Genomic DNA, 11224 nt, shown 5'->3' on the forward strand with positions numbered 1-11224 from the left:
CAGGAATGGATTTAATTTTTTTTAATGGGGACACAACTATATGTATGTAAGATAACAATATTACAAAAAAATAAGTAAATAATAACAATATATAAACTATTTTAATTACAATATATATGTTTCTTAAAAATAAAAATAAATTAGTATGTTTTTTAATTGCTCTTTGAGATTTCATATTATGAAAGCCTTAGATGATTTTTTCCTTATTAATACTATAAAAGCTTATAGTTCTTACAATTATATTTAGCAATTTGAAGTTTTGATAATATATAAATTAGGGGACTTTGGAAGTACTAGATTGGACCGAATATTCAAGAGAAAAGATACAGGTTTGGATCGAACCGTTGAATTTTTTTAGAGAACTTGATCAAACTGTATTGTTGACTTTTTGTCAAAGAACTGGATTAAATCAGATCTAAATTTATCCAAAACCGAATGGATAACTGAATTGGATTGGATTGGGAGCGAACTGAATTGAAAAAATTGAAAAATTATGTTTCTATGTATTAAACTTTATTTTCCCTTTATATATAATTTTATAAGTTATTTTAAATTTTAATATATATATATATATATATATATATATACACACACACTTTACAAAGATATTAAATCAAATCAATATTTAATTTTATTAATAATTTTTAAATAGGGCTAATTACTAATCTAGTCTATTTAAAAGGGTGCATGAACATATTTATTACACTTCCCTTCAATTTGATAGATCTAGACACTTTCATCTATTTTGGACAAGAATACCCTTACTTCAATTCGTGCTTTTTCCCCAGACTCTCAATCGTCTTCTTCTCCCTCTCTTCGTTTCATCTTCTATCTTTCATTCCCTTCTCCATCTTCGTCATTTCCGATTTCCTCCATTTCCGTCGATATGTCGCCCAGTTGTTGCATTTGCGGCAGGAGGAATGTTGTCGCAAATGCAATAAAAGTTGTCGCAAGTGCAACAAATGTTATCCCAAATGCAACAACTATATGCGGCATATCGACAAAAATGGAGAAAATCAGAAATGATGGGTTCAACGAGAAATGTCACGAACACAGCCTCCCGTCTATCTATCGATCGTGCGGCACTAGTAATTTCTCCCCGATTACTAGTTCAGCCTTAACCTCTCTTGCTTAGCTTGAATGCTAGGCAAAGTAATGCAGTGGAAAATAGAATCTTGCACAAAGTCTAAGTGAAGCAAACACTCTTTTATTGAAGAAAGAATGCGTTACAAAGGACCTGTCAAAGGCACTCAACTTGCTAAGTATATCACATTTTTTGTGGAATTGGTTGGATGCTCACAAATGAGCCCAACACTCTTATTTATAGACTACAAAAGTCACCTAGGAAGATTCTAGAAAATTACATACAAAGAAAGACTAGAAAAATCTACATACAGAAGAGTTGGGGTATTTCTTAGATGCCCCTAGAAGGTTCCCGAGCCATTTATGCCTATTCTAGCAAACCCCAGGTTCGACCGACATATTCTTGCACACTCTGGACAATTCTGGTCCGTTCTGGCATGTCTCAGTTGAATCTGGCCCGTTTAGGCACACTCCGGGCCTGTTTGGAATATTTTGGGCCCATAGCTCGTGGACCTAAGGTTCATTGGGCGAAGTTTCTCGCAGCTCCTAGCCCTTTACCGCAGCTTCTGGGTCTATTTCCTGCTTGCCCCGCACAAACCGTGGTTAAATATGCCTTTTGGCTCGCACGCGGGCCCGTTGGATCCGTCACGGGCCATGTAAATTTTTCTTGTCTTTAATATTTTTCCGCAGTTCCCAAATACCATAGGTCCATAATGACCCTAAGGATATTCATACCAAATATGAAGGCATTTAGAATCCTCTAACACCCATTGTGGAAGGCGAGTGTTCAATGCAACATGACAATGTCTACTGTCACTGGCTAGAAATTGGTATAAACCACACTATAAGGGAACTATCTCTTGGACAAATTGGCCCTCAGTAGGCACAAGCCCATTGACTGACTGATTTTTGCACGATGGCACATAAAGACTTATTTATTTATGTTTGTGATGGTACTTTTCGATTTTGGAAGTTAACTCTTAGGTACTTTTAGATGTTAATTTTTAGGTACTTTTGGATGTTTATTTAAAGAAGCGTTTCTTTTTGGATTATAAATATCAGCATTGTATTTATGTTACAAAAAATATCGCCTTCTACTCTAAACATCATTGCATTGGTAAACTAAAATTGTTACTATAATTTAAATTCGTTGCCTTTGCTTAAATCTATGTTGCTTTTGCAAACCAAAAACCGTTGATTAGAAAAATAATGGTTTCCTTTGCCAAATAAAGTCGTCGAATTTGTATAATAAAAGGTGTTGCTAAGGGTTAAACAATCATTGCCTCAACTACAAAATACTGTTGCTTTTGGACTTGAAATAGCGTTTCCACATTTACAATAGGCAAGAATTAATAAATGTAAGATTGTTGCTTTATGGTTCAATTTTTGTTGCCTTTTAATTGTATCTTTCAACCGTTGCAAAAAGCTGAAAACTAAAGTAACAATATTTTCATTGTTGCATTTGAGAACCTTTTGGTTGCCTTTAAAAGCAAAGTCAACCGTGAATTTATCAATGACCAAAGAATGGCTAAAATCGTTGCCTTCTAAGTCCAATTTTAGCCCTATTATAACAGCTTTGGATGCTAACGCAACGCATCATCCTTGTTGCAATAAGCATTCTTGGTTTCATGTGGCTGAAATCTTTTAGTCTCGTCTATTGGGCAAGCAATGTTGGCATTTATTAAAGTCTCCCGATTCATTGTGTTCTAAAGTATTAAAAGCTAACGATTTTCCTACATCAGATTTTCTAGATGCTTCCCCTTGTTTGAATCCTAGTTACTTTTAGCGGAGTATCTGGCAAGCTAGAGAACCATTTCAGAAAGCAGTGGCGGAGCCAGGAATTTAGATTTGAGGGGCTAAATTTAACCGTACGGTTGTGGCAGTTTTTCACTAAAAAAAAATAACATTTTGACATTTTTTTATTTTTTAGTTTTATTTTTTTTATATAATTTTATAAAATATAGAAATTAAGTTTCAAAGATAATAAATTGATTTTTTAATAAAAAAGACATAATAAAAATGAGTTTAAAAGTGTTATGAAAATAAAGAGTCCGTTTTAAATTAATTAATAATGGTAACATTAGAGATTGAATCTAAAACCTCTTACATAGGAGCATGGATCTTAAACCATCTCATCTGCTTTAAAAAAAATTGAAATAATACTATATAAAAAACTATATAAACTAATATCAAGGGGCTACAAGGAGCCGAATTACTGACACTCAAGCGTAGAACCGGTGGCAGAGAGGCTCCATCTTTGTCAGAAAGGTATTATATGGAGAATTGAAGATGTCGCATTTGGACCGACAATTGGGTTCCTAGCCTCGATAGAATTCCAATTTTATGTTGATGGAGGATAGTCCGAATATTTCTTGCAGCTTAGTTTGTAATGATATTTCGTAACTGATTAATAGAACGATTTTTTCATAAAAATAGAAAAAAAAAATTCTCATGTTTTTTCTTTTTTGAGGCAAAAAAAATTACTCATGTGGTAAACCTTATTCTTTTTTTTCTTTTAGATTTTATTTCACTATTTCATAAAAAAAAAAAAAAAAACTAAAATAATTAGACCGAAACAAAATTAAGAGTAATAAATTGTTAAGCAAATATTGTAAAGTAAATGGAATTTGACTTAAAGTAGAACTGTAGAACTGCTGACAATTATATATGAACTTCAATTATTTAAATAGGACTACGCCATGGTTTTATTTTATATTGAAATTGAAGGAACATTGTCTTCCTTAATTTAGGGTTCGTCTTTCTCAATTGGGGTTTCATTGTTTTTCAATTCAATTCATTATTCTTCACTGCAACCATAGTAATGGATGTGAAAAGACTCAAGTTGGTGGAGGAAGAAGACCGAATCAGCGATTTACCAGATTCCATGATTCACCATATCCTCTCCTTCTTGCCATCAACCAGAGAAGCTATTCAAACTGGCATTTTATCGAAAAGGTGGAGGAATCAATGGACTTGTGTTCCGGTTCTAATTTTCGACTCCCCTTCATATGGTATGTATTCTAATCAATCTGATCAAAATTTCCTTAGATTGATTGAAAATTCCCTACCTCTCTACGACTGCTCTAAGATGAACAAGTTACAGCTCGGTTATAACTTCAAAAAGGATCCTGATTTTGCTTCGAAAATCAGTTTTGCAACAAGAAAGCATGTGGATAAGCTAATTTTGGATTGCTATTTTCCTTTTAGTGTTGATTGCTACCTGTTGCCGGAATTCCTTTTAGACAATTCTTCGCTGGTTGAATTAAAGATGTCTTACTGTTTTTTTAGGCTTGATTGGAGTGTAAATTGGGGATCTCTCAAGTCATTGGAGATAGTGGGTTGGGGTTTGATTTGTAGGCCATCAATTGGAAAACTCGTATTTTGTTGTCCCTTGCTTGAATCCTTGGAATTTAGAAACTCTAATATGGGGATGAATGGAGATGATGATGATGATGATGTTATTGCTTCCAAATCTTTGAAAAGATTGATTCTAGTAGAGATCACAATTGATCATCATATGAAAATTTCATGTCCAAATCTGGCAGAATTAGTTATATGTCCAAATCATTCTTATGGTTTGCCTGATAAAATGATTGAAATTTCATGTCCGAACCTTGAGTCAGTGGAGTTGCATAGTTCGGGCATTCAAACGTATAAATTGGTGAATTGTCCGTCTTTGGTTTATGCTGATCTTGATTTTGAGATTCATACATCTGAGAATGGTGAAAATGTGGCAAAGCAAAACCTTCAGCAGCTTCAACATGTCAAGGAGCTGACAATCAGGTCTTGGTTTATCAAGGTAACTTCTAAACTAGACAATGCTTTCAATTCTTCACAGGATAACAGAGTAAATATGGAAAAAAAAGGCATTTTTAAGCTTTTGATTATCAAGCCTCTACTTGCCCTACTTGCCAAATTAATTAGCAATGAAAATGACGCATCCAAACGCTCTCTTAATCAAGTTTTATGATCAAAGTTTATTTTACTATCTACCAGGGGCTTAATACGCTGCCGTTACAATTAATCTATAGCTCAATGTGTTACATTAAAATATTAAGGACTTAATCAACAAAAATAATGAACATTACGGTTCTCATATATAATGCCTTTTTTTTAAAGTAAGTATTTGATAGCTAAATATTACTATAGTAGAATTCAATACAATTGTAAGTATGTTTTGAGTTTTATTTTTCAGCTAAATATTCAAGTTTATGAAATTGAATTACTACACTATCATTTCTTAATTTTCATTTTGATTGTGATTGAAGATTCTATCAGCTTTGGAGATGGAAGGTCTATCTTATCGAATGCTCAACAACAAAAATTTGACTCTGCGTCTCACTAATTTTGAGCAATTTCTTGGAATCGAATGTGCACTTCGTAGTTCACCTGCACTTGAACGATTAGTTATAAAGTTGCCGGTCTATGTGGTAAATTTTGTTCGAACCTATTTAACTTTGATGTTCTGTTGATTAAGTTCTTAGGTTTAACAAGCTCTATTTCCAGGGTCGAATGACTGCAGATCTTTCGGATTTGTATGAACCCTGTTGGGACTTGAATGATTGTGGAGAGAACTACTACTCGAACTCAAATGAGACTGATTTCAATTGTTCGGTGTCGCATTTGAAATTTGTTAAGATTTTTGGCCTCAATAAGCGAGATGCTAAATCTAAACTTGTGATCAACTTTATTGAGTTCCTACTCAAGAATGCAAGGGTGTTGGAAAAGTTGGTTTTGGTGATATCAAAAGACCGGGGAACAGATTTTGGGTATAAAGTTTCTCAGAAAGTGTTAAATTTTCCAAGACGTTCTCGGTATGCTATTGTTGACTTATTGTATTCTTGAGCAGCTATGCTTTTTATATATATATATATATATATTTATGAATTTAGGGCATTTTGCTAATAATTAGGCATATGATCGTCTTATATATTGTAAAGGGTTACTCAATTTTATTTAAAGTTTCAAGGTAATGTGAAATATGGCCATTTTTAGTTTGTCTGACGAAGCAAATTGCAAATGGTCTATCTGGTAGTTCTTTTAGAGAGTGAATTGGAAGATGCAATTGTAAATTAATCGATATATTGGATAAAGTAAACAGAAAGAAAGTATATGGGGATGTAGTTCAAATGGTAGAGCGCTCGCTTTGCATGCGAGAGGCACGGGGTTCGATCCCCCGCATCTCCAATAATTTTTTTAAAGTATTTTTAAAATTAATTCTCCGATACTTGAATTTTCAAATCAAATTATTGTTATTAGGAGTGGTAAAAAACCAAATGGATCGAAATAACCGACTGAACTGATGAATTTCGGTTTTTAGGTTTAGTATTCGATCTATTAAGTATTCGAGTATATGAAATATATTGGTAAATATTGGTCGGTTCCATTAAAAATGTCACAAAGCTCCATCCATGACAAAGAATTCAAGCTTTTAACATGATAAGTTAATTGAGTTTGCAAGGCAGCATAAATAGCTCTTTGCTTCCCCAAAAATTAGTCTGAAAGTTAATTTGAAGTGTAAAGAAAAGGAAAATAGAGTTGCATACAAAACATGTGTTTAATGAATGATTCAACTTAATCTCAATAAAACTTCCAAACCACCCAAGACGTTTAGATGGCAGCACAAATGAAGATTATTGAATAATAGCAGGTCTTCTAGGAGGACAACCAGAGGATTTGGGAATTTTTGAGAACCTAAGTGTATGCTTAATCATACAATATTTAGGTGGCTAGGTGCTTACTCTCATCTTTATACTTGTCTAAAGTTACAATGAGTTTGGATGTTCATCCGAGTACCTATTGTATGCCGCCTGGTGAAAGTGCAGCCTACCATTCAATCAATAATAAGCCCAGTTGTCGGACCTCTTGTCCCTCTAGACATAGAGGAGATCCTGGAATCCAGGTTTTAGAGGTTTCTTGATAAAAGAGCTCTCGATGGGGGTAATGGGTGGCAACGTCACATCCAACAAGACCCCATTAGTTTATAGGATCATAGATACCCATTTCCCCAGAGATTGGAAGACTCCCAAGTTGACCCCCTATTTTAGGGATGCATTCCGACACACGATAGATTACGGGCTTGGGGATAGCTGATTATGTCTCGATGTTGCTTATATGAGACGACTACAAAATCTGGGGATAATCTCTTCGTTAATTGTCCGTTTGCGGTTGAGGTGTGGCAAACTTCGTTGTTTGGGAGAAGAATCAGTTTAGACTCCTCTATGCAAGTTTTAATTACTGATGCGTAGTAGCAAAAATTTAGCTCACAGATTCGAGTCCTTTGGTCAGGAGCAATTGTCAACGCCGTCTGGTTAATTTGGTTTGCCAGAAATAGGAAACTCTTCCTTTGCCTTTCATATGGATCTATCATTCTCTTATTTAGCAGATTTGGCGGCTGCTATTTTCACCATATGCATGGCTATCGAGAGGGTTGGACTTGGCTTTGGGTTGAAAGCGACCCGGTCTATGTAGTGAATACTTTAAGGAATGGATATACTGACGTTATGTGGACTGTTAGACAAGATTGGATGTTTTGTATGTAGAATTTGGACTCTCTGAACTTTGTTGTCTCGCATATTTATGGAGAGGGGAATCAAGTTGCTGACTCACTGGCAAATTTTGGCAGAACCGCTTCAGGCATAGTTTGGTGGGATGCTCTACCATCTTTTTGTACTTCTGCTTTCATTAGTAATTTAGAGGGCATGCATGTTTATCGTTTTTCATAACTCTTTCTTGTAACTTTCATTTAATTATATATCTTTTATATTATCTCGACTCTGGTTTTGGACGGGCTCTTTTGGGGTGCCAATCTAGTTGGGATGTCAGTGGCCCGCCCTTACCAGTTTTCAGCTTTCATTAAAAAATTGAAATATGTATTTAAGTTTAGAATATATTTAAGAGAAATGTTTAAGAATTATGATATTTATCATATTTGGATAATTTGGAGACTCTTAGATGCTGAATGTGATCTCTTATTATCACATTTGATACCGATTAAGGTCATTTCGGGTTGGGTGTGATATCATATTTGTTTTTCAGTGTTTCTTGTTGAAACACCTTTCCACATGATTTTGATTTGACAAAATTATTTAAACAAGAATTAAATCTCCATGATAAAAATATTCCAACACATTAAAGTTAAATGCTTTGATTTATTTGTACTAATGTGTTTGTTCAATGTTGAGTTATTTAAATCTATAAGACATCAAGTTGCAAGGCCCAAAGGCCCACAAGAGAAAGTCAAGCCCAAGTCAGCGTGTCAATGCCTCACGGCCCAAGCAGATCAAAACGCAGGTCGTACTGAGTAAAACGCAAGCCCAACAATGAGAAGGATCGAGAAGCCTTCGACCAAAAGCTTCAAGACGAAGCTGCTGAGTTGTGCGACAAGATAGTTAGGTCAGCAGCTGGCCTAAATAAACTTGGAGACAAAGTATTTCTACTTCGGGTAAAGTTCAGAAGACGCAGAAAGCTGTCTAGAAGACTTTACCATAAATGTGGAAACATTCTGTTCTGTCTGACGAAAAGCTGATGAGCATTGCCGAAGACAGAAGATACAAGGTTTTGATTGGCCAAGGACGCTGAGCACGTACTGAGTGAAAGCGACAGGAAGCCGTTTCCCTCCAACTGGTTATTTCTACATCAAGTGTCACTATAAATAGGCCACTCAAACGCTTCATTCGATGCAGATCTTCAATCAAATCGAAACGCTGACCAAATTGATATTCGAAGTTCTATGAGAAAAGCAAAGCAAAATCTTATACCAATTCCAATTCTGTGTAAAAGTCTAGAGTGATCCAAATCATCTAAAGTGTCTTATCAATTGTTGTTTAGGACAAGCAAACACTTATCATTTCTAGAAGTATAGAAAGGAGAAGCTGAGTACTCGGTCATAGTACTCAGCGGTAGAAATAGGAGTGAGTAGAGGAATAGAGGAAGGTACTCTTGTATACTCAGCTTGCTATTGTAAAAGGTTTGTGCTCTACCTTTAAAGAGCTCAGTAGAGGATTCTAAAAAGCTCGGAAGGCATTCCGGGGACTGGACGTAGGTGAAGAGACCGAACCAGGATACGTTTGCTGAGTAATATCTTTCTAACCCTTATCTCCTTAAATTATTGCTTCCTATAATACTGCCTAGTTAAACGCTAAAACGAACATAAGCTGAGTTGAGTGAACTGAGAAGCTGAGTTCAGGAATAGACTTAAGTGCTATCTCCTGACTCAAGGTTAGATTCAGACTTAGTCACCTGTTGACTAAGCTTGTATCTAAAAATTACTCAATTCCACTGTGCTAAAAGACTTCGAGAAAGTCTAAGTTAAAAATTAATAGTCAGCCTTACGTGAATTTTTTTAAATAGTTCCTAACCCCCCCCCCCCTTAGAACTAATATTATCACGTTACACGGGACCAACAAGTGGTATCAGAGCCTAACAGCTCGCTAAACAAGATATAACTATCTTGAGCTGATCCCCACAATAGCTGAGAACAGCACTCGGTTCCTCCCAGGAAATCAGACAACTCAGATTCTTCCTGAGGGACTGTCCATTACTAGGCCTCCTCTGTTCTTCGGGTCAAACTATACCTTTTGAAAGAACAGAATGAAAAACTTCATTCAGGCAACAAACATGAGTGCATGGCTTTCCATAGTCCAAGGCCCGTTTGTTCCTGCTGAAACTGTTGACGGACAAACGTCTGTCAAAGCTGAGGCTAAGTGGTCAGAGGATGACCTCAAGAAACTGCAAAATCATGCCGCTGCTATAAACATGCTTCACTGTGCGTTAGATGCTGCAGAGTACAATAAAATCTCACGTTGCGAGTCAGCACAGGAGATATGGAAGAAGCTGGAGGTCACCTATGAAGGAACCAGTAAGGTCAAGGAATCCAAGGTGAACCAACACATGAGGCTGTACTAGTTGTTCGAGATGAATGATGGTGAAGGAATTTCTAACATGAACTCAAGGTTCACCAACATTATCAACGAACTCAAGAGGCTCGGCAAGATCTTCACTGAGGAAGAACAAGTGAAGAAAAATACTGAGGAGTCTTCCCCAAAGCTGGCAAGCGAAGAAGACAGCCGTTGAGGAAGCCCAAGACCTAACCACCTACAAGTATGATGAGCTCATTGGATCTCTGCTAACCAATGAGATATCAATGAAAAACTTCGAGGTGAAAGAAAAAGCTGAGGACAAGAAGCAAAAGTCTCTTGTAATGAAAGCTGACTCCACTGATGGTGACTCATCTGATGATGAACAAATGGCCATGTTCACAAGAAAGATGAAGAAGCTGTTCCGCAAGAATGACAAATACAACAGAAAGCCATTCAAGAAATATGACAAATACAGTAAAACCTCTATATAGGAATACACTTGGGACCAGACTATTTATATAACAATTGGGAGGTTATTACTAAATAGAGGTTGGTATAATTATGCCTATAATTATGTCTATAATCAATACCCAAAAGTTTACAAAATTAAGCCTTATAATTATGCCTAAGTTTACAAAATCAAGCCTTATAATTATGCCTATAATCAAGCCCTATAATTATGCCTAATACAAATCAATCAATAATATATTTCCTAAATAATAATAGGGTGTTTCCCACTCATAGATAATTTCAATAGTTTTTTTTTTAATATTTTATAATTTAGTTTGAATTCTTAATATATATTACTATATAGAGGCATAGTTTCTAAAGGTGGGACTTGAAAAGTGTATAACAAATAACATTTGGGAGGTTATTCCTATTTATAACCGGGCCCAAGTTGGGACCGAGTTTTTTTTATAACAAAATAGAGGTTATTCCTATATAGAGTATTCCTATATAGAGATTTTACTGTACAAAGCTGAGTCAAGCGACAACAAGTACAAGAAGGAGAGCTCAAAGCCTATCACATGCTTTGAATGTCATCAAACTGGCCATATCAAGTCAAGCTGTCCTACCCTGAAGAAGGACAAGAAAAGTGGGAGAAAAGCAATGGTGGCCACATGGAGCGATAGCGATGAATCATCCTTATCAGGAGCTGAAGCCATTGAGTCAGCAAACATCTGCTTCATGGCAGATGAGTCTGCTGACCCTTGTCTTTCTGAGCAAGCTGACTCATCATGTGCATCTGACAATGAGGAACAACCAACTGAGGTAACAAC

The 11224-nt window shown here is 35.7% G+C and overlaps 1 protein-coding gene and 1 non-coding gene across 2 annotated transcripts; both read left to right on the forward strand.

Annotated features, from left to right (window-relative positions):
• The first annotated feature begins 3773 nt into the window (after window positions 1-3773).
• On the forward strand, window positions 3774-6011 carry LOC136226595 (putative F-box/LRR-repeat protein At3g18150). Its single transcript, XM_066015171.1, has 3 exons — window positions 3774-4882; window positions 5352-5513; window positions 5590-6011. The coding sequence occupies exons 1-3, from the start codon at window positions 3905-3907 to the stop codon at window positions 5926-5928; spliced, it is 1479 nt and encodes a 492-aa protein (XP_065871243.1). The 5' UTR covers window positions 3774-3904; the 3' UTR covers window positions 5929-6011.
• A 186-nt stretch (window positions 6012-6197) lies between these two features.
• Window positions 6198-6270, forward strand: TRNAA-UGC (transfer RNA alanine (anticodon UGC)). Its single transcript has one exon. It is a non-coding gene; the product is annotated as a tRNA-Ala (tRNA).
• The last annotated feature ends 4954 nt before the right edge of the window (window positions 6271-11224 follow it).

Source organism: Euphorbia lathyris, chromosome 4 (assembly GCF_963576675.1).
Source record: "Euphorbia lathyris chromosome 4, ddEupLath1.1, whole genome shotgun sequence".
In the NCBI taxonomy this organism is placed as follows: domain Eukaryota; kingdom Viridiplantae; phylum Streptophyta; class Magnoliopsida; order Malpighiales; family Euphorbiaceae; genus Euphorbia; species Euphorbia lathyris.

Coding starts and splice junctions, on each gene's coding strand:
- LOC136226595 (XM_066015171.1), top strand. CDS start 3,905: ATGGATGTGAAAAGACTCAAGTTGGTGGAGGAAGAAGACCGAATCAGC. Junction 4,883..5,351: donor TCAGGTCTTGGTTTATCAAG/GTAACTTCTAAA, acceptor TTGTGATTGAAG/ATTCTATCAGCTTTGGAGAT. Junction 5,514..5,589: donor TAAAGTTGCCGGTCTATGTG/GTAAATTTTGTT, acceptor CTCTATTTCCAG/GGTCGAATGACTGCAGATCT.